The sequence below is a fragment of the Chiloscyllium plagiosum genome, chromosome 20 (genome assembly GCF_004010195.1).
Source record: "Chiloscyllium plagiosum isolate BGI_BamShark_2017 chromosome 20, ASM401019v2, whole genome shotgun sequence".
Taxonomy (NCBI): domain Eukaryota; kingdom Metazoa; phylum Chordata; class Chondrichthyes; order Orectolobiformes; family Hemiscylliidae; genus Chiloscyllium; species Chiloscyllium plagiosum.
In genome coordinates, this window is record NC_057729.1 from 36,272,315 (window position 1) to 36,296,222 (window position 23,908).

The 23,908-nt window shown below is 40.0% G+C and overlaps 1 protein-coding gene across 2 annotated transcripts in view; it reads left to right on the plus strand.

Annotated features, from left to right (window-relative positions):
* Positions 1 to 10,091: 10,091 nt before the first annotated feature.
* The window catches only part of acss2 (acyl-CoA synthetase short chain family member 2), a 78,286-nt gene continuing 64,469 nt past the window's right edge, over positions 10,092 to 23,908 (plus strand). For both annotated transcript variants that reach the window (XM_043710550.1, XM_043710551.1), the window contains exons 1-2: positions 10,092 to 10,397; positions 10,896 to 11,091. In XM_043710550.1, coding sequence (XP_043566485.1) covers positions 10,256 to 10,397; positions 10,896 to 11,091 — 338 coding nt within the window. In that variant the 5' untranslated portion in view covers positions 10,092 to 10,255. The remainder of the gene's footprint in view (positions 10,398 to 10,895; positions 11,092 to 23,908) is intronic.

Sequence of the window (23,908 nt, forward strand, 5' to 3'; positions counted from 1 at the left end):
TGTTGTCAATAGACACTTGGGCTCTGTCCATATGACATATATTGGAGCTTATTGATCCAAAAATTGATTTATACTTTGAGCTAGTCCTCAAGTACTCTTCAAATCTTCTCTAGATCTTTTGCATCAACCTCAAAGAACAGAATGTATTTATTTGATGAATCCCTGTCTAACCAATATCGAGTAATACTTTGAGATTTCATGTCTGGATCATTTCTGCCTTAATTTGCAAAGTAAAGCTGCATGTGTAACTAAAATATTTTAAATGAATGTCACAGGCTGTCCAAATCCATAGTCAAAAGCTTGTCTTCCATTTTTAGTTGAAGGTTTGTGTCTTTTTGTTTTGAGGTAAAATACGGGCCTGGCAGCATATGTGGAGAGAAAGCAGAGTTAATGTTTTGGCTCCCGTGATCCTCCTCCAGAACTGGAAATTTTTCTAGCAATTCCTTTTTTTGTTTCCAATTCACAGCATTTGTAAGTATAGGCCTGTTTGTTCCTTTCTTTTACTGGGTTTGTTCTTTCATTTTTTTCTTCCTCCCTCTTATTTAACTATTTATGGCCTCTTAAAGAAGATTTGATTGTGTGTCTCTGTCTTTTAGGTAAAGTCTTGTAGAAGGATTTTTTAATTTCAAAAATACACTTTATTATGAGATTTTTATGTATACACAGTCATAAACAATTCAGTTCTGTACAATAGCAGAGGAAGAAAACAAGCAAACGTTGGAGTTGGACTCTATGCAACAGATAAACCAAAGGCGTCTCTACTTGTACAAGACTTGTACATGCATCTGAGGCACCAGGTGGTCTGATAACCTCAGCAGGAAGACCTCAGAGAATGGTCTTTCCCCACTGCGCCTTGGTTGCAGCTACCTCAAGCTTTACTGCGTCCGTTAGCACTTAGTCCTGCGCCTTGGAATGTGCCAGTTGGCAACTCTCAGTTGAGGTCAACTCCTTGTTCTGGAAGACCAACAAGTTTTGGACAGATCAAAGAATGTCTTCAACTGAGTTGATGGTCCTCCAGGTACAGTTGATGTTTGTCTTGGAGAAGCAGAGTCCTGCATCATGGAGCAACTCAGGACAAACCTTGACAAAAGCCACTACATCTTTCTCCAAACATCCTTTGCAAAGGCACATTCCAGAACAAGATGTGTGACAGACTCTACTCCCGTGTGGGCAGTGTGCGGTGGCATGGACCAACCGGGTATAAGAGAAAGATCTCCCAAGTAGTGCAATTTTCACCACTAGCCGAGCGATGTCTTGGTGCTTGTTGGAAAGTTTTGGGAAGTGAGGTATTGTGCCAAGTTACTTTGTTTGCTTGGGGAACAAAGCAACAGAGAAAGTGGATCCTGTTTCCCGTAGGGTGTCACGGATGCTATGTACTGACTACTTCCTCATAGACTTGTAGTCAAGACTGTTTTTCTTTATAAGTTTCTCCACTAAGGACAGATTATACAGATAAGTCTAACTACTCTGAGTATTCTGAAGCAATGAGGCCAGTCTCATTCTTTGGAACCCCAGGGATAGATAGAACTTCAATGTGTAGTGATACTTGAAATTTGCATATCAAGGGTCTACTCACAGCTTGATGTGGCCATCAGGATGAGGGTGGCGTTGGCTATGTCTTCCCCTCCCCTAAAAGACCAGTTTCTGCCTCACCTTAACAGTACACTCCTCCCAAGAATTTGCATATGCCCTAGCACCTTTAGGTAATCTTATTGTGAAGGGGATAAAGGATCAGTCTCCCAAAGAACATGAACTCCCTCTTGCCTCTATTTATCTTGGCTCCCCACGCCACTTTGAACTGGTCACAGATGTTTGAGTCTGTCCACTGACAGCAGATCTGAGCAGAAAATGACGATGTCATCCATGTTCGGGGAGCTTTGTCCTGCAGGCTTCTGCTGCTTAGAATAGTTACCCCTCTGTCTCCTATTCTTCCTGATGGACTCAGTAAAAGGCTGTCATCGACCCACAAATAAGGCAGGAGAGAGTGGCCAGCCCTGCCTGACTCTAGATCTGATCAGGAGGCTTTCTGATTTCCACCCATTGATCCAGACTGCATTAACAATGACATAGAGCAGCCAGATCCAGTTGTGAATTCCCTCTCCAAATCCCATTTTGGAGATCACATCCTACGTGTAGGTGTGTGATATCCTGTCAAAGGCTTTCCCCGGTCCAGACTGATAAGGCAGGCATCCTGTTCTGCACATAGACGATCGTATCCCTGAGGAGTGTGAGGTTCTCAGAGATTGTCCTGCCCGGTACAGCACAGCACAGGACAGGTTTGGTCAGTGTGAAAATCCAGTCCCAGAGCAGACCTTTGACGATGTCTTTAAACAGGATATTGAAGTCTGCATTCAGCACTTAAATTGGTCACCAGTTTCTAATTTCCTCCCTCTCCCCACTTCTGCTTGCAGATGAAGATAATGATAGCTTTCCTCATGGATCTGCACATGTACTGTCATACACCTCCACCAGGTTCTGGCCAATCACATCCCCACAGAGCTTCCAGGAGTTTTATTCTTTGCTAGGGACCCTCGGGCCTTGGTCTGCTCATCCAGAGAGAACGGCTGGTTTAGCTTTTCCTGTATGCTGTCACCTAAGATCTCTGGTAAAGGACAGGAATAACTGGGAGGCCACACTGTCTGTGGGCTTTGTTTCATACAGATTGGCATAAAAAGTTTTGCTAATCCTCAGGACGTCATGTTGCATCCACCAGAGGGAGGACTGATGAAAGCACTGATGCCAAATTGGAGCAATTCAAATATATTGCAGCATACTTCACTCAGTGTTGTTGATTTTAAGACATTCACGATCTAAGTTGAGAGAGTAATAAAAGACTACAAAGGTTAAATGTGTGGGCAAAGATCTGACAAATGGAATATAACATGGAAAGATGTGGAATTGACCATTTTGGCAGGACGAATAAATAAGCATATTGTCGAAATGGTGAGAAGATTGCAGAGCTCTGAGATAGAGGTTAATAAGCAGGTACAGCGGGTAATTAGGAAGCTGTTATTGAGTCGAATCAAATACAAAAGCATGGAGGTGCTACTTCAGTTACACAGTGTATTAGTACTGCAGTCGTGGTCTCACTATGTACAGTATTGCCCTCCTTATTTAGGAACAATATAAATGCATTGGAATAGTTTAGAGATGATTAGATGATCTGTTAAATATTTCTAGCAATGACTTATTTCAGATTTCTAGCATCTGCAGCATTTCTCTTCTCTACAAATCTGTCCATGATCTCAACCTTCCAGACCTCTACAATTTCAGTGTCTTGTGTTGCTGTCTGTTCTTCCAAGTGTAAACAATAAATTTTCTAAGAACAATTTCTGGAATATGCTCCATAAGATCCTTACTACCTCTGTCTTCCTTCAAAAAAATTTATCTTCAATCTTGCTTTCAGACACTATCCTTATTCCTCCTTAAGAAAACATAAAAAAAGGAGTAATCCTTCACCCCAACCTATCAAGCCTACTCTGCTTTTCATTCAAATCATGGCTGATTTTTATCTAACTTTTATTTTATCTATTTGTCTTGATTTTGTAACATCCAGCAGCATGCACCTAACAAAAGCTTAGCAATCCCAGTTTTGAAATTTACAACTGACTTAGCTTTTGGGACAGCTCCAGGATATCCATTAGTTTTGCCTAAATAAATACTTCCACTGTGCTCGAAATGTAATTGTGGCTACCAGTCAGGTGATTTTAAAAGGTTGCATCAAAAAATCTTAAGACATCTTACTTCTGTTAAACATACTTCATAAGCCTCTTGAAAGTAATAGCCACTTTTGACATCCAATAGAAGCTCAGGCCCTCATAGCTCGATTATAAACAACTCTTTTAAAAACACATACTTAACAAAGAATGGAGGGGGAAAAAAGGTGAATTTGCTAGTGGGGCTAAAGAGTTAAATTATGACAACAATGTCATCCCACACAAGCTTTTATTTCACAAAAGTAGTCATACTCCAAGACATCATAGCTCTAATTTTACATTTGTTCTCTTCTTCATGATGCCCTACTAAAGGAAATAGAGCAACTAACTGAGGTGTCCTTTTATCATTTTCAGTACCTGCATTACCAGTGATCATCCAAATGTAATGAAGTAAAAGCCTAATTTAGTTTCACCTATTCTCATCATAAACTCTTTTTAGCCCCAGTATCATTCTGACAAATTCACCCATTTGCTCTTCATTCTTTATGTATGTGCCACTGTTATCATTTTTAGATGTTTACACAGTATTCTATAATTGAGCTATGATGTCCTGAAGAATGATTACTTCTGTAAAATAAAAATTTGTATTGGACAGTATCGTAATGCTCCTTTTACACTTCAAACATTAAGGAAGTCAAGTGTCCTGAAGAAGGGCTCATGCCCAAAACGTCGATTCTTCTGCTCCTTGGATGCTGCCTGACCTGCTACGCTTTTCCAGAAACACATTTTCAGCTCTGATCTCCAGCATCTGCAATCCTCACTTTCTCCTGGAAGTAAAGTTCAACCTAGATTAATAAGTACACCATCATGTGCCACATTGACTTTTTTTTCATACCACCATTCATCATGTTACAGACACTTATTACAGGAGATAACTATTATATCTAGCTAGTACAACCTGGACTCTTGCTCAGTAACTCCCTCTTCCTCCCTCTCCTCAGTCCTTCCTTTGATTATTACTTAATCCTTCAATCTCATTGAATAAGATATTTATTACAGAAGCCATCATTCTGACAACTAAGAATAAAAATGTTTTCCAACTCCATAGGCCTGAATCAATTGGGCTATCTTTGGTCATCAGTAATCATAATTTCTCACCATAGAATTGTAGTATTTCCAGCAAGCTATTGTTTAACATTTGTTTCACAAATCTGTGGGACATAGGATGGGCCATAAATATTGCTTTCCCAAATTGCCAGAGGGTGTAAGAACAAGAACAAGCCAAGTAGTAAGCGACTAAAGTTATGTGGATCAGACCAGATCAGTCACTTTACCTGAAAAATGTCAGTGAACCAGTTTGATTTTTACAACTAAGGCATAGCTCAGCAATTTTCTGTTCTATTTAAAGATTGTCACGTGTACCAAGGCACAGTGAAAAGCTTTGTCTTGCGAGCAATACAGGCAGATCACATAGTTAAGTAGCATAGAGGGAAATAATAGTTAAATAGTGGCAAAAACAAAAACACAGGTACAGGTAGGTGAATGTTAAGAGTTTGAGAGTCAATTCAGTATTCTAACAAAGTAGGGTAGAAACTGTTTCGAAACCGGCTGGTGCGTGTGTTCAGGCTTCTGTACCTTCTCCCCGATGGTAGAGGTTGTAGAAAAGCATTGCCAGGGTGGGATGGATCTTTGAGAATGCTGGCGGCTTTTCCTTGACAGTGGGCCTGGTCGATGGATTCTATAGATGGGAGGTTGGCCTTTGTGATTGTTTGGGCCGAGTTCACCGCTCTCTGTAACCATCTCCGATCTTGATGTAACAGTTGCCATACCAGGTAGTGATACATCCAGACAGAATGCTCTCAATGGCGCACCTATAAAAGTTGGCAAAGGGTATTCGTCGTCATGCTACATTTCCTCAGCTACCTGAGCAAGAAGAGACGTTGTTGGGCCTTTGTAACCAGTGTGTCCATCTGAAGAGTCCAAAAACCTTGTTGTGGATGACCACTTCTAGGGATTTGACAGTCTCCACTCATTCCACCTCTGTGCTGTTCATATGTAGGGTGGACATGAGTAACATCCTGCCAAAAGTCAATAATGAGTTCCTTAGTTTTGCTGGTATTGAGAGCTAGGTTGTTCTCAGTGCACCGTTTTTCCAGGTCTTCCACCTCCCGTCTGTAGTCTGTTTTGTCGCCATCCGAGATTCGACCGACTATGGTGGTGTCATCAGCAAACTTGTAAATGGCATTAACCTGGTATTTGGCGACTTGGGTATACAGTGAGTACAATAGGGGGGTGAGTACACACCCCTGGGGGGCTCCAGTGTAGAATGTTAGTGAGGTGCACCTATGCACCTGCTGCACTTCACTGATTGTGGCCTGTGGGTCAGGAAACTGAGGATCCAGTTGTAGAGAGTGGGGCTTAGTCCGAGATCACTAAGTTTAGTAATCAGTCTCGAGGGCATGATAGTGTTGAAGTGTAGTCAATGAGAAGTATTCGAACATAGCTGTTCTTGGCGTCAAGATGTTCTAGGGAGGAGTGAAGGGCATGTGATATGACATCTGATGTGGATCTGTTGGTCCGATAGGCATATTGGAGTGGGTCAAGAGTAATGGGGAGGCTGGAGTTGATTAATGCCATGACCAGCCTTTCAAAGCACTTCATGACCACCGAAGTTAGGGCCACTGGGTGGTAGTCATTGAGACATGCTGCATGAGCCGCCTTAGGCACAGGGATGATGTTGGCCCTCTTGAAATGGGCAGAGACAGGGGCCTGCTGCAGGGAAAGGCTGAAGATGTCTGAGAAGCCCTCTGCCAATTGATCTGCACATGCTCTGAGTGCACAGCCTGGTACTCCGTCCTCTCCCATTGCTTTCCTTGGATTCACATGAAGGAAAGCTGATCTGACCTCTGATGAAGTGACTGTTTGGATCGGTTAGTCAGGAGTTGCTGGAATAGGTGTTACCTCTCTGCCGAAATTCTGCTCAAAGCGAGCACAGAAGGCGTTGAGATAATCTCTGCTGAAATTCTGCTCACAGCGAGCATAGGTGGCGTTGAGATAATCTGGGAGGGATGTGTCATCGTCTACTATCTTGCACTGTCTCTTTTTAGAACCTGAGTGTCAAGTTATTTTTAGAATGACTTGAGTACATTCCACTGTTAAAAGAATGAAGGGAGAATGGGTGAATTTGCCAGAATGATACTGGGGCTAAAAAGAGTTGAGAATGGGTGAAACTGAATAAGGCTTTTACTTCATTTCATTTAGATGATCACTGGTAATGCAGGTACTGAAAATGATAAAAGGACGTCTCAATTAGTTGTTCTATTTCCTTTAGTGGGGCATCATGAAGGAGAGAACAAATGTAAAATTAGAGCTATGATGTCTTGGAGTATGATTCCTTTCTGTGAAATAAAAGCTTGTGTGGGATGTCATTGTTCTCATAATTTAACTCTCTTTAGTCCCAGTGTCACTCTAGCAAATTCATCCATTGTCTCTTCATTCTTTGTTAACAGAGGAACATACTCAAGCCATTTTTGGATATTTTTGATATCTCATTTAGTAGAACAGAAAACTACTGAGATATTGTAAAAATTAAACTGGTTCACTAAATTTTTCAGGCAAAGTGACTGATCTGGTCTGACCCACACATAACTCTAATTTCTCATTACTTGGCTTGTTCTTGCACCCTCTGGCAATGTAGGAGGGCCATAAATATTGCTTTGCCAATGTCCCACAGATTTGTGAAACAAATGTTAAACAATAGCTTATTATTAGTGTACTTATTAATCTAGGCTGAACTTTACTTCCTGTTTGAAATATAAAAGGACCATTACAATGCTGTGCAATTTCACTAGTGTACTGCATTTGCCCCAAATACAGGGATCAGCTGATGCCACTAATAGGATCATCTCCCTCTGCCAACAGCTCTTGTCCTGTTCCATTATTAAACTGTCCCCACTTTCATTGATGTATCAAAAAGGAAATTTTGAAAATTAAACAGGTCAGGCAATAAACAAACTGAGAGAAACTGTGAACGAGCAGAATTTGGGTAAGAGCTCCAAGGTTGGATCAAATTTCATTTCTCATTTTTAAAATTACCATAGCTACTTGTCTACCACCCCCTGCCATAGGGTAGCTGATGGCTAGCCAGATAGGGAGGTCTTCAAAACCTGCCTGGAGGATTGCTCACAACAACCTCCTTGCCAGCTACCTCCAGCCAGGGGCCCTTTCCCAATACTTCAAAGTGTGGGGGAGGCTTGGTGGTAAAAAGCAGGGGAGAGAGTGCATGCACAAGCATTCTGCAGGGTGTCTGGATTACTCAACTGATCTTCTGTCGATTCAGCCATTAATGTACTTGTGCGTAGGTATCCTTTCTATCCCCAATAACATCCAGGTAAATGGCTTTGGGTGTGAGTGCAGCAAAAATCTCCAGCATTTTTGTATTTGCTCTCAAGGAGGAAGAAAATCCTGACCAATGTTTTAAGGCCAATAACCTTTAGCACCTCTAGGCTCGTAGAAAGAAGAATTAAGTTTCAGACCTAATTCAAAAACTTTTCACTTGACATGACCCTCCAGTGCCATTGAGGTGTTCTGACCTGCATGAGAGTTGGCAGGTTTTTTTTTTGTTGATTTACTTTTACTTCAAGCAGCTGCCCCACATCTAAGGATTGTCCTTCATTAGTACTTAGCTGTTTTCAGACTCCTTTACTTTGCAGAAAAAAAGTTGTTTATTTTATGAATAATGATAGAATTTTTATTAAAATCTGGCAATTATAGATAATAGGATGAAATGCAACTCTTCAGTACTTCAATCCAATTGCAAAGCTGACCAAAGGAAATGGGAAGACAGGTTGGCCATTCGGACCCTTGAGCCTGCTCCATTGTTCATGGATGAACTGACATTCCTGATATCCAGTTTCTTGCATTTTCCTTCATCATGATTCCTCTAATGATTAAGAATCTATCCACCTCAGGCTTAGATATGCTTATGCACTCTGCCCCCACAACTCCCTAGAGTTCTAAAGACTCTAAATCCTCACGTTCCTCCTCATCTGTCTTGAATTGGAGTCCTTTATTCTGAGATTATACCCATTCGTCCTTGATTCCCATGAAAAGAAACATCCTCTCAACATTTAACCTATCAAGCCCTCTAAAATTCCTACATGTTTCAATGACTTGGACATATCAAAGAACAGAAACCAGCACATTCCATTATAAAAGATAAAAGTTTTAATCTAAGATTGTTTACTAAATCACATCACCATAACTCCTTTGGCTATAAATTCTGTGACCATGATTTTAATGTCCACAGCCACTTGTAAGAGCAGCGCTCTGAAAGCTAGTGCTTCCAAATAAACCTGTTGGACTGTAACCTGGTGTTGTGATTTTTAACCATGTTCAATGAGATCACTCTCACTTATCTAAATGCCAGTGAGTAGAATCCAACCATATTTAGTGTTTGCCCATAAACTATTCCATTTATACTGAGAATCATCTTAATGAGCTGAAAAATGTGTTGCTGGAAAAGTGCAGCAGGTCAGGCAGCATCCAAGGAGCAGGAGAATCGACATTTCGGGCATAAGCCCTTCTTCCTGAACAAGGGCTTATGCCCGAAACATCGATTCTCCTGTTCCTTGGATGCTGCCTGACCTGCTGCGCTTTTCCAGCAACACATTTTCAGCTCTGATGTCCAGCCCTCACTTTCTCCTCAATCATCTTAATGAACCTTGTGTAAACTGCCACTAATGAAACAATATCTTTCCCTAAATAAGGGGACTAAAACTGCTCATAGTACTTCAAATAAGGTCTCACTACACCTCATACAGTTGCAGTTAGGCTCCTCTTATACTCCAACTCTCTTGAAGGGCCTACATTCCAATAGCATTCCTGATGACCTGCTGCACCTGTATGCTAGATGTATTTCGTGCACAAGTGCCTCCAAATCAGTTAGTTTTTTTCTCCATTTAAATGTTATTGTTCTTTTGTTTTCCTGACCAAAATGAACATCACATTTTCTTACATTATATTCCTTTGCTAACTTCTTGCCCATTTACTCAAACCATCAATATTTCTCCGCAAACCACTTTTATCCCTCACAACCTGCCTTTCCACCTGTTTTTGCGTTGTCTGCAAATATGGCTGCAGTACTTTCACTTCCTTCTTCCAATCTGCGTTGTACAAACGAGCAGCCCCCTCACCACCCAGTGGCTGAAGGGCCTCGCACACTGGATTCCCTCCCACGAAGCTAGAGCAAGTCTGGCTGATCTGAACTTCCGCGTTGATGTCCGGACTTGATACTTCAGGGATTTTTGTAGCCGCATGCCGCACGCGCTGGGCTCCGATTGGCCCGAGCTCTCGGATCCCTGCAGCGCTATTGGTGGGCGCGGATAGAAAGGAAGCGGGTGCTGATTGGTGGGGATGTGGCCAATGGGAGGGATGGATTGGAGGCAAGGGCGGGGCTTGGTCAGCCCAGGGACTCGGGCTGTGTGCTTTTCCTTCTCGCTCTGTGTCTCTGTCTATCGCCTTCATCCCGGCTCTCCTCGCCGGGACAGCTTTGTCCCTCCTCTCCAGCGGCGATCGGCTCAGCGCAGCCGCCTCCCTCTATGCCAGCCACCATGATCCCTGACAAGACACCTGTTGAAAAAGACGTCTATCACCCTGCTCCCGAAGTTGCTAATGGAGCTCATGTCTCGAATTTCCAAAAGTACAGGGATCTTTACCTACAGTCCATACAGAACCCGGAAGGTAGCGTGTGCTGCACGTTATTTATGCTTCACGCCAGCCGTGTCATTTCATATTTGTACTACATTTTGTTGTGTTCGGGAAGTGTTGAATTTGACATTTCGAGGAGGCCTGTTCCCTGGTAACAGGGCCTTTTGGCACTTCTTCCATGTTTGTGAAGCGCCCATCTGTGTTATTTGAGCATGTAGATATTAATTTTTATTTCCGCGTGTCATTGAGTGTTAAAGGCGAGTCTCGTCTCTGCACCCTTCCAGTCCAAGGAGAGATCAGTGATAAGCTGAAATTGGCTGCAAAGATACCATGCTTTGAAATCTAACACTTATTTACATATTTCGAAGGCGTTACGCCAAAAGAAATCAAAAATTGATATCGTTGATCATTAATGTGCAGTATTGCCAGAGATGTTTACCCTAATCCAATTTCTCATTTTAGCAGAAACACTTGTCAAAATACATTGTGCTGCAATTTTTTTAAAAAAACATGTTTTAATTTTTTGTGCAGAGTTCTGGGGGAAAATCGCGAAAGAGTTTTACTGGAAAACTCCCCAAACTGGCAGTTTCTTCGATTATAACTTTGATGGCACGAAAGGCAAAATTTACATCAAATGTATGGAAGGTGCGACCACCAACATTTGTTACAATATGTTGGATAGAAATATCAAAGAGAAAGCCCTGGGGGATAAAATTGCATTTTATTGGTAAGTGATGAGTTTGCACCGAATCTAGAAATTGAAATGAACACATCGTGATGTTAGAATTTTGTTGAAATGGCGGTCTTCCTTGTGCCATAGAAAGTTGCAAGACAGATGGGTTCTTGTAGTACACTAGTAGAGTCCCCACTTCTGAACCAGGAGGTCTGGGTTCAAGTCTGACATGACACTCTTCTGGAGCCTAAAATTTCTAAACAGACTGATTAAAATATTTACAAGACAGAAGGACACTTTGGACCGATGATTTTTTGAACAATTTAAAGATATTGAACTCCCTCTCATTTGTATTCCTCTCTATCATGTATTTTGTCTCTTGAGATGAAATGGCATCTGCATCAGCAACTCTGAGTTGTCAGTCATCATTCTTAAAAAGTATAGAAATATTTCTCAAGCAGTTTTTCACTTAGTGATAAGTTTTAAATTAATGATCCTTTGTCACTCTTAATTCAAGATAGCAGTATTATATAACTTTCAGAGTCAAAAAGTATGGTGCTGGAAAAGCACAGTCAGTCAGGCAGCATCCGCTGAGCTGGAAAGTTGATGTTTTGAGCATAAACTCTTCATCAGGAATATGATAGTATATAACTTGTCCTCTTTTTCCCTTATCTCAAGTTTCCTTGTTGCTTTTGACATTATAACTGGTATACTTGTGCGACAAATTACTGGAGGACACCAGCAATTTAAATTTAAGCATTGTACAACGAGCCTTAAAGTACCCAAATGGAAAACCAGTGAATAGATATTGATTTTATAAATTTTATGTTACATTTTTTTGTGGCTATTCATTGTTTTTGTTTACTGTGCCACTGTGAACTAGATACAGGTTAATACCTGAGCTTGTTATTTGGTGCCACAATCTATGTAGTCGAATTGATTCTTGCTTGATGTATATTTGTATGTTAGGATAAATATTTATATCATATTTTGTTTATAGACAGTATTTGCCGGATATTACCCACAACCCGTAGCATTTGTTTATACTTCTGGCTTCTAGCATGGTAGCAGCTATCGTTTTTCATTAGTGCATTTACATACTGAATATAGACTGTGGGATGTAACCTTACTATAAATACATTGTTTGACAATTCTATCTTAGGAATTTGAGAAAGAAACCAACACAAGAACTGCTTGAAATGTGGAAAAGTAAGCATGAATCAAAAATATACTTTTCTAGTTCATTTGAAATACAATTTTATTTCAGCAGAAGTTATGAGAAAGCTTGTAGCCTTGCATATTACACATCTGCTAAGGAATTGCGGAAAGTGCTTGACCGGGGGAGGAGGAGGGGCGGCATTTATTCAGAAGAATTGGGGACATCTGTTCTTCGTGTCAATGGATCGATGTAAATAAGGTGATAACATTTGTTCACTTGTGGAATGTGTGGCAGTACTTTCTTCTCACTCTGGGGGCTGAAGACATGCATATTTCACTGTGGGATATTTGATAACTAAAAATTCTGGTTGTATTGAAGACTCTTAACGTAACTCATACTCAATAGGAAAATAACTTGTAATTTAATAAGCTGAGTGGAATATGCACATAATAGAACAATTCTGATATGTTTTCATGTGTACCACACTGAGCAAATTTGAATTTATGAAGCTCAGCTTCCTCATTTTGACTGTTCTGGAATGTGAATGTCTCATTACCCTTACAGGTTAGGAAAACATGAAGGCTGAATCTGACGTAGTAAGGAAGTTGGAAGATGTTCATGTGTGAGTGAGAGAGAGAAAACCTTATTCTGTAAATTATATTCATTGACTGAAGGGTTCAAGGGACAGAGAGAGAGAGAGACCGACCGACCGACCGGACAGAAGCTGGTGGAAAGATGAACTCTTTGTGGTCTGATTTGAGTGAACACTGGCTTGTCATGGATTGAATGTTTGTGTGTTGTTCCCTGGAGCTTGAGATCCGGGAAAGTTATGAACTTAATTTGCATTCTGGGAATCTAAGATGATTTTAAAAGGAAAAAGCCATTTTTTAGGTCAGTGATACTGGACATGTTAGCTGAGCAAGGTTACCTCATGACCTTTCCACATAGTTTAGACTAGTCCCTCATTATGATATACTGTTAAAAGGGAAGTTTATCCATCCAAAGCAGGCAGCCATTTGGGGCCTGGCTTGATCAGATTGCCCACTTTGATGTGCATGTAGCTTAATTAGTTAGATGTACACAGACCTGTAAATGAGTTTCTCTTCCTCTGCAAACTTCTGCCATTTTATTGCTGCTTATCTGATTAAGGACACGTGGCATTTTTTGTAATTTTACTACCAAATTCTGTGTAAAGACAGCTTGTTTGCAACAATAAGGAGGGTAGCCTGAGAGAGCTCTTAGGGGTAAGAGCTGGTACCACTACTCTGCTAATGGTTTTAGAACCTTAGGTCAAGCCTCGCTTGTAGGTATCTATGTTATAGTGTAACATTGATGCTATTGGTAAATAAAGGTAATAATTTAAACTAAACTGTCTGTAAGAGTTTTATATTCCAGACTATCACAGAGTTCGATCTCCAGGACGAACCAAGAGAGGCTTACAGGTCGAGTCCGTCAGGGATTCCCTCAGCCATCTCTAATAGGAAGCACACTAGCTTTCGGAGCGCTGCTTAACCACCTGATGAAGGAGCGGTGCTCCGAAAGCTAGTGTGCTTCCAATTAAACCTGTTGGACTATAACCTGGTGATGTGTGATTTTTAACTTTGTACACCCCAGTCCAACACCAGCATCTCCGAGCCATCTCTAATAGGTAGTTTAACAGTTATTGTTTGCTTTTGTATCAGTGTATATGTCAGGAATTTGCTGATACTAATGATAATATTCATGGTGTTCTCAGGTTATGATTTTTAACACGCTGCAGCAATTTGTGATCAATAAATTATTTGTTATATTTTAAACTAATGTTAAAACTTCTGCTTTTTGACATGACTCCTGTGTTGTAAATTGCACAGGATTTTTGTTTTGTTGCTGTGAAAAATTGTGTGTTTAATTGTACAGCACCTTTTTGAATTAACAGACCAGATAGAAGGATATTTCTGACAACCAGGGATGACAGTCTAAGGATAAAGGATAGGCCATTTAATGCTGAGACAAGGATAAATTTCTTCACATGGACAATGGTGAATCTGTATAATTCTCTGCTGCAGTAAACTGGTGAGGCCAAAACGTTGAATGTTTTCAAGAATGAGTTTGATCTAGTTCTTAGGGCTAAAGGGATCAAAGGGTATGGGGAGAAAGTGCCGATAGCCATGATCATATTGAATGGTGATGCAGTCTTGAAATGCTAATGCCCTTAAGTAGTCTATGCTTCTGTGTTAGATATTTGAGGGAAAAGTGTGAGTGTATCTTTTGGAGGGAACAGTTTGCCTTGCTTCAACTCCTTCTTGAATTTTATGCAGTAGTGAAATCAATAGAAGATGGGCACAATCAGAATTTAAAGTTTTACATGATTAAAATCCTTTAGAGGATTGTTGGGCATGGAATCTGTGCATTTATGTGTTTTGTTTTTACACCCATGCACTTTGCGAGATCTCAGTTTTAATTTCAAACTTTCATAATTTCAAATGAGAAATTTCAGCTAGAGTAAGTATGAGAAACAAAAGAGTCGTGTAGATTGTACATAGTTTAAGGAACATTTATTGCAGGTATAAAGGAATCTTGCCATCCTAAAAAAAATAATTTTTTTTGCACTTTGTTGTAAAGTGTGAGATTTCCTTAATGTTTATGGGAAAGATTTTAAAATAAAAATTGGCAAAATTGTAAGCCAAGAGGAAGAAACCTAAATTAATTGAATAGATCTGGGTATTGAAAGCAAAATCAATATGAACAAAGTTAGAAATAATTAGAAAAATAAAAACGTCAAAGAACTAAAAATTGCTATTGAGAGGCAACCCAGAGTGACCAGTTCTTGTAGTTGCCAGGCAACCGTTAATCTTGACATGATAACAGAAAATACCAGAAAAACATAGGTTAAGTAACTTTGGTGAAATGGGAAACAGAGTTTAATGCTTGAGGCAGATGATTTTTCTTCAGAACTATATGTCATATGGATCTATAAGTAGTTACAAAGCTAAGGACTTATGTCATTTAATCACCCCACTCGCCAGCCAGTTACAGGCTTCTCTTTATTTCTTCCTTTTCCAGCATTTTCTGTTATTTTAATTTCAATTTTCCAGCACCTATTATATTCTACTCTGTCTGGTTTATAGTCATTAGTGTTGCTGTTGGCCAATTGACAAAGTATTCCCAATGAATTACCTTAATCCTTGTTTTATTAATACAGTTAATAAAAAGGGACTTAATATACATGTCACTGAAGTGGCATGATGATGAATTAATTAGATTAGTATTCCTGAAGTTCAAATCTCACCATGGCAGCTAGTGAAATTAGACGTAATTACTACAAATCTGGAATTAAAATCTTAGTTGGGTAATGGTGAACAGTGGTGATTTTTCTAAAATCCCATCTGGTTCACCAATAGCTCTATCTTTGTTATTGGATCTGGCATATATGTGATTGCAGACAGACATAGAAATGTAGAAAAACAGAAGCAGGAGGAGACCATCCAGCCCTTCGAGCCTGCTCCGCCATTCATCATGAGCATGCCTGATCGTCCAACTCAATAGCCTAAATCAGCTTTCTCCCCATAACCGTTACACCCATTCGCCCCAAGTGCTATTTTGAGCTGCCTCTTGAATACATTCAGTGTTTTGGCATCAACTCCTTCCTGTAGTAATGAATTCCACAGGTTCACCATTCTTTGGGTGAAAAAATGTCTCCTCCTCGCTACTCTAAATGGTCCACCCCAAATCCTCAGACTGTGACTTCTGGTTCTGGATGCACCCACCATCAGGAACATCCTCCCTGCATCTTCCTGTCTAGTCCTGTTAGAATTTTATAAGTCTCTGAGATCCCCACTCACCCATCTGAACTCCAGTGAAAACAATCCTAACTTAGTTAATCTCTCCTCATATGTCAGTCCCACCATGCCTAGAATCGGCCTGGTAAATCTTCACTGCACTCCCTCGAGAGCAAGAGTATACTTCCTCAGAAAGGAGACCAAAACTGCACATAATATTCTAGGTGTGGCCTCACCAAGGCTATGTATAATTGCAACAGCACATCCCTGGACATGTACTCTCGCAATGAAGGCCAACATACCATTTGCCGTCTTTACTGTCTGCTGCACCTGCGTGCTTACCTTCAGTGACCGGTGCACAAGGACACCCAGGTCCTGCTGCACACTCCCCTCTCCCAATTTACAGCCATTCAGATGGTAATCTGTCTTCTTGATTTTGCTTCCAAAGTGAATAACCTCACATTTATCCAAATTATACTGCATCTGCCAATGATTTGCCCACTCACCGACCTGTCCAGATCATGCCGAAGGACCTCTGCATCGTCGTCACAGTTCACCCTCCCACCCAACATGCTGTCATCTGCAAACTTTAAGATGGTACATTTTGTTCCCTCATTTAGATCATGAATAAATGTTATGAATAGCTGGGATCCTAGCACTGATCCCTGTGGCACTCCACTAGTTATTGTTTGCCAATTTGAAAAGAACCAATTAATTTCTACTACTTGTTTCCTCCCTGCTAACTAGTTTTCTATCCATCTCAATACATTTCCCCCAATCCCATGCGCGTTAATCTTGCATAATAATCTCTTATGCGGGAGTTTGACAAATGCTTTCTGAAAGTCCAAGTACACCACATCGACTGACTCTGCCTTGTCATCACTACTAGTTACATCTTCATTGAATTCCAATAGATTTGTCAATCCCCTTCATAAATCAATTCTGACTCTGTCTGATTCTGCCCCTGCTTTCTAAATGCTTCGCTATAAAGTCCTTGATAATGGATTCAAGAATTTTCCCCACTACTGATGTGTTTGACTCTGCCCATTGGCATAGCCAAACAAGCTACTTGAGGGCAATTTGAGTTGGGGAACAAATACTTGGTTTACCAGCAATGTCAATATCCTTAGCAATTTTTTTTTAAAATTTTTCAATCAGTATTTACAGAATATCACAAAATGCCACGGATTGACTATCAAACAGTTGATATTGCACTCCTCCATACAACAGATTGCAGAGTCCATCATTATTATCTTTTATCATCCAAACCTGGCCTAAGCAAACCAAATTTGTATTCAAAACTTGTATTATTGTACGTATCAGATATGTTGTCAAGTTTTGTGATTGGAGTTGGTTGGGTGTAGTTGTATGCTGGTGCAAAAAAACATGGTGCTGTGACTGTATAAGACTGTTGATGGTGTAAGCTTGGCTTCCTTGGTATCGCTTGAAGGTGAATACTTGGTCATCTTGAAATGATGAAGATTGGAGTAATTGATAGTACAGGCAAACATTAAACTCTATTTGGGATTCTTCAGATTAATGGAGCTGTGCAATGGATTATCACATGACGCTGGCCTCAGCAGACTGAGGTAACAAATCCTAAAAGGTTGTGTTATGGACCAAGCCACATTCAAAATATTTCAAGAAGGTAACCCAGACCCTAACTTTGCCAGTTGTTTTAAGCAGGTGTAAAGTGGATATTCCAGGAGAGAATCAGCTGGTCAAACCACTTAGTTTGAATAAAACAGAATTTAATTTCAAGATTACTCAATGAAACAAAAACAACAGTAAACAGAATACTGAATAAATTAACCTATCTGAAAACACAACAAATCATCCCAATTTAATGATGTTATTCCAACAACATCATTGCAACAATCCCCAAAAACATCCCTGGGCACAAAAGGTAAAATCAAACACATCATCTTAGAAGATAGAAGTCAGAGAGAGAGAGAGAGAGAGGACCAGGCTGGACCTGCTGCTTTAGGTCCAGCAGCCTTTCTTTACAGTACTGCTTAAAAAGAACAAGCTAGAGTAAAGCTGAGCTGGGAGAACTGGCCCACACCCTTATCAAATTGGCCCTAAAATCCTTCAAACCCCAGACCTTTTGGAGTCTGTGTCATTTACGACCCCTCTGGAGAAAAAAGCCAAGGACTGCATAACCTTGTTAAAGGAGCAGCTTCATCACACTTGCTTCCATATTTTGAAGAGCCAGTTTTTTACAAAAAAAAGCATACTGCTTCTTAAATCAGTTGTTATTATAACTCTTAGCACTTGCTGAACAAACCTAAATGTGCAGTGAAAATGTGAAATTGAAATTATACACTATATTATGAGTTGTGCAAGCAGGGGCTATTTGAGGACAGTCAGCACATTGCCTATTGTAAGCATCCATAGGGGTGTGCTGATAGATATGATCCACTAGTTGGGATATATGACCTTTTATATCTGGAATTGCACTGTCAATCAAATATTTATAACACATGAATCATTTACATGGTAGGCAGAATGCCTTTTTTGGCTTGATGGTCACTTTCTGTTAGTAAAAAATGAATACCATTCTGGTTGCTATTGCCCAGTAGCAGTATGAAATATAGACTCACCTTTTACATTAATTTGAGATAGCCTGGACACGCTTTAGTCCTGTAATTTGGCTTTAGGCTCGCAAGCAATGATTTAATTGGAGTAGCTATGATATATCTACAGGCTCCAGTGCATAGCTGCATGTGTGCACAATCTGCAAGATGCACTGCCAAGGTTCTTTAATAGCATTTTATAAATCCATGACCTTCATTATCTAGAAAGACAAGAACAGCAGGTGCATGGCAATAGCAACACCTGCTTGATGTGCCCTATTTTGGTGTCATGCTGACAAGTGAGCTAATGACTCTGGCCTTGTTATCCAGTTTGGCAAGTGGCATATTAAGTCTTGTTAGACTTAATGTCTCTCAATTGTAAATCTCTCAATTTCTGCGTTGAATCAACCTTGTCAACATTTATATTATGTATATTTGCTTTGCCAAGGTGCAATTGCATGAAAAGAGACACTGAGTCACTGGAGGAAATATCAGGAAGGGGTAACCAATGACCTTGACCAAAAAGGAGGATCTTAAAGGTGGAGAAAGAAGTGAAAAAGCAGGGGGCATTTTCGAAGGAATTTCGACTGCAAAGTCTAACTGCTGAAAGTCAAAGATGAAGCAGGGTTAGAATGAGGCCTGGTGCACAAGGCCGGTGTTGGAGGAGTGGATTAGGTATTATGGTGTAGTGATTGTAGGACTGGGAGGGAATTTTCTGTGCCTGAAGAAATTTTCATGTTAAAATTTCTCCAGTAATTCCTCTGTGATTTTTTTTTTTAAATGTCATTATGCAGCATTAGTAATAATAGCTCCTTTTAATAGAACAGTAAAATTGATACTTCAGTGATGTTTCTTGTCAACCCAACTCTCAAGACACAAAACTTTGGAAAAATTGGGTATCAGTTTACAGGACAGCCTTGATTATCCGAATGAGACGGGCAGGGATTATTTTGTTCGGATTACTGATTGTTCAGATAACTGATCAGGGTTCTCGTGGCGGCAGCAATAGCAGGAACAGGGTCCCATGGTGATCCTGCTCCCGCCACCAGCCCATGTCGCCTGCTCTCGCTGTGCTTTTATTTAAATTTAAATAAAATTTTTATGGGACCTTGAGATCTTGCTTAGATAATCCAAAGTTCGGACAATTGATGCTCTGATAACCAAGGTTGTTCTGTACACATTTTATCAAGTGTTATTTAGTACTCTATAGTTAGTGTACTTCACAAGCTAGATAGAAGTACAGGTCGTTCAGCTATAGTGCACATTTTGTCGGTGTGAATTGGCTGTAATGAGATTGATAAATGGGGACGCTGTTTCTAAAGCACAAACTTTTAAAATTTGTGTTGGCTTTATGCGATTCCATTGCCAACACTGTTTAGGTGCTACTTTTATTGTACAATTTTTATATAGTGCAAGGTCACACAAGAATGCAACCATCATATTATGAAGAACTACCTTCATGGCACGGTGGCACAGTGGTTAGCACTGCTGCCTCACAGCGCCAGAGACCCGGGTTCAATTCCCGCCTCAGGCGACTGACTGTGTGGAGTTTGCACATTCTCCCCGTGTCTGCGTGGGTTTCCTCCGGGTGCTCCGGTTTCCTCCCACAGTCCAAAGATGTGCAGGTCAGGAGAATTGGCCATGCTAAATTGCCCATAGTGTTAGGTAAGGGGTAAATGTAGGGGTATGGGTGGGTTGCGCTTCGGCGGGGCGGTGTGGACTTGTTGGGCCGAAGGGCCTGTTTCCACACTGTAAGTAATCTAATCTAATCTACCTATAGTGGTGTGGTCAGAATATTTTTAGATGGATGGTCTTGTGGTATATCTTCCTGTTTTATGATGTTAGTTGCAATTTGTTAATTCTGAAATTGTAGACTGTGAGTGATTTATGATCAAAACCAATTCAGCTGATGTTGTCTAGAGTATTCCAACTTGATTGAATTCATTGCAAATAACAATTTGGTTGAAGGAAAACAGCCTGATTAATGACTGGTCACTGTTAAAGGTACTTACAGAGATTAAGTTTTTCATGTTTGGTTGTGTTCTTTCCCCACCCTGCTCCATATTTCACCTACTTTCTTTATGAACTGCGTCAAGTGGCATGCTTGGAAAAAAAAGATGGATTTTATTTCATTTACTTATGGGAAGTGGGTGTCACTGGCAAGGACAGTATTGCCAGTTCCTTAAGGAGGTCACAGTGAGCCACTTTCTTGAATTGCTGCAATCAGTGTGGTCAGTTGCAATGCAGTTAGATAGGCCATACCAGGATTTTTGGCCAATGAGAGTGAAGAAAGTGATTTTTTTCTTTAGATTAGATTCCCTCTAGCATGGAAACAGGCCCAACAGATATTGCATAACCTGGAGGCATTCTGTTTCCATGCAGCTGCTGTCCTTGTCCTTCTAGAAAGTGGAGGTCATGAATTTATAAAAATGCTGTTAAAGAACTATGGCAGTGCGTTTTGCAGTTGGTGTACACATGCAGCTGTGCACTGGAGTCTGTAGATGTATAATGTTGTATCCCTTGTCCTGTAATGTGTCAACTTTTGAAGTGTTATTTGAGCCTTTGTCCATGCAAGTGAAGAGTATTTCATCACATTGCAATCTTGTGCTTTGTACAGAGGGACCTTGATTATTCGGCATTCAATTATCTGAATATCTGATTTTCCGGCAAGATCACAAAGTCCTGATGCTTGATTAATCTACGTTATTCGGCATTCGATTATCCGAAATTTGAAATGCTGCCTGCCCGTTTCCTTTGGATAATTGAAGTTCCTCTGTAGATGGTAGACATACTTTGGGAAAACAGGGTGTGAGTTGTAACCACAAGCTATGCAATTTATACCTTTTGTCCCCTGAAGTTTCTGGTCAGTGTTAACCTCCAGGATGTTGCTGTTGATAATGAGAGATTCAGAGACAGTATGTCATCAGATCCCAAGGAAGGAATTACTGTTTTTCTTGGTGGAGACCTGCCTATCATTGTTATATTAATATTACTTGATAACATTCAGGCATGGACTGGTAAGTCTTGCTCTGTGTGGGCAAGGACTGTTTCATTATTTGAGGAATTGCAAATAGAATTGAATATTGTACAGTTACAGACCTCTCTGCTTCTGATTTTATTATGAAGGAAAAATCATTAACAAAACAACTGAAAACTGTTAGACCAAGGGCGCTGCACTGAGGAGCTCTGCAGTGATATTCTCGGGCTACAATAACTGGCCTCCCACAACCATCCTTCTTTGCACCAGTCTGTGAACCTTTTCATTTTGATTCCACTTGACTTTAATTTTACTAGGGCTTCTTGATCCAGATAAAATAGAAGATCAACTTCTAGAATTAGTAAAATTCTGCTGGTGACCAGTTGTTGAATTTTCATACCAACTGGTCAGGGGATATTTTGATTTTTAAGTTTGACTAAATGTTTGGTCTCTATTTATGCTTTTTTGACATTGTTGAAAGACTATGCTGCTATGTTATATCCTGATGCTTGGATATCTCCTGAACTGGGACAGTTTGAAACTAAATTGACTGGGAAATACCGTTGTCCTTCGGGAAACATCCATTTTCATCTTGATTTCAAAAGTAAAAACGTTTGGACTTAAAATCATATTTTCCCAATGTTCTCTTATTCAAAAAGTTACTTCAGGAAGATGCTCCATACTAAATAAATAGATATTTAGATATTTATCTGACTGATAGTTAATTTTGACACAATCCACTTTCGTTCTTAACTTGATATTACACTTTGTTATTAATACTGAACCAGTTATATGGTAGAGATTATCAATATGGATTTGTCGAAAGGATTTGCTGCCTGACTAAGTAGTTTATCAGTTGATTTTCAACAATTACTGACTAAGGTAATGGAACGCTTTTAAAATTGACAACACAGTCAATAATTAGAGGTCACTTAACAAATAAATTTGACTAAATTCATTACTTCATACACGATGCAGAATGATCATACTTTCTGAATTTATTAGTTACTTGCCAATCAGTAGCAATTTAGTGCACAGTGTTTACTTTGCACCATTATAGATCATCCCGTAGCTTCTCACCGCATTGCTGCAGTTTTAAGTCAGAACTACATTTATTTAAAATATGAAATCGATTGCAGTCATTCTGTACTCTGAAATAACTAATCCTCAGCCGGATTTGTTTGTGGTAGTTTGTCAATGAAACAAGCTTTTCATTTTGGTGGTTACATTGAAGCTAATCTGAAACCCTGACGCCTGTGCATGTCTCAATCAAGGAACAGACAGAGAGCCCTTTGGCCCATCGTGTCTGTGTTCTCTAACTATTTCTAACCCCATTTTCCAGCACTTGGACCATAGTCTTGTTAGCCTTATTGAAGCAAGTACACATCTAAATACTCTTTGAATGTGGCATGTGCCAATAAAAAAGGTGAGACAATTAAATTTTACTAATAGCAATGATATGTCAGTTTCATTCTTAGTTTTCTTTTACTGTATTGTCGGGTTTTGTCTGAGTGGAGAACTAATATAACTGTTTTGGGATTTTGCACTGGATGTTCCTATCAGCCAACTATCCAGAAAACGCAAGGCCCAAGTTCAAAGGATAAAACAAATAGGAAGACACTTAGTGATCCAATCAGTTTTTTATCATTGAGATCACAGTGCTTAAAGTAGCAGAATGAATGGGACCTACAAATCAAATTTCAGCTTAGATGAGAATCAATCAGATTTGGGTATTTGAATGGAAGTAACAGTTCAGTTTTCAGAGTTTAAGGTGTTCGTTTCTGGAACATTCTTGACCTCCCAGAAGAATGCAATGGAACATTACTAAGAAATCCCTGCAGCTTTTCCTACCGTAAGATTCCTTCATTCTTCAGGATCAAGAGAGATTTTACTGTCTGCTTCTTGGAGGTTTTCCTTCAACTGACACACCTTGGTGTACATGGAAACAGAGACCTTCCTAATGGCTGTTTCTAGGCAACCTTCACCACAGAACTACTTCCACCGGCTTGGGTAGTACTTGATGCAATGGAACCCATCATTTATCTCTCTAAAAAAGCTTTGACTTGCATTCTTCCCACAAGTCAGTTTTTTTTTTGTGAAAGCAGGTGAACCACAATACTCTTCAGCTTTAATTTTTCATAATTACTGCTGAACGCGGCTCCCAGAAATCACTTGGTAAAACCACTTTCTAAGCCAGAATGTCCAAAGATTTCCATATTCCAGTTCTTTTTGGACCTTTAAAATCAAAATGTTTATTCCATACAAACCCCTTTATTCAAGAACGTAGGGAGGCAGAAAGCAGGAAAACAAAGGAGGATTAGCCTGCTATTTGTCAAGGGCGGAGCGTTAAATTTGATCATTCAGGAGATTATAGCTGAGCACGTAGAAAACCCCAGCATAT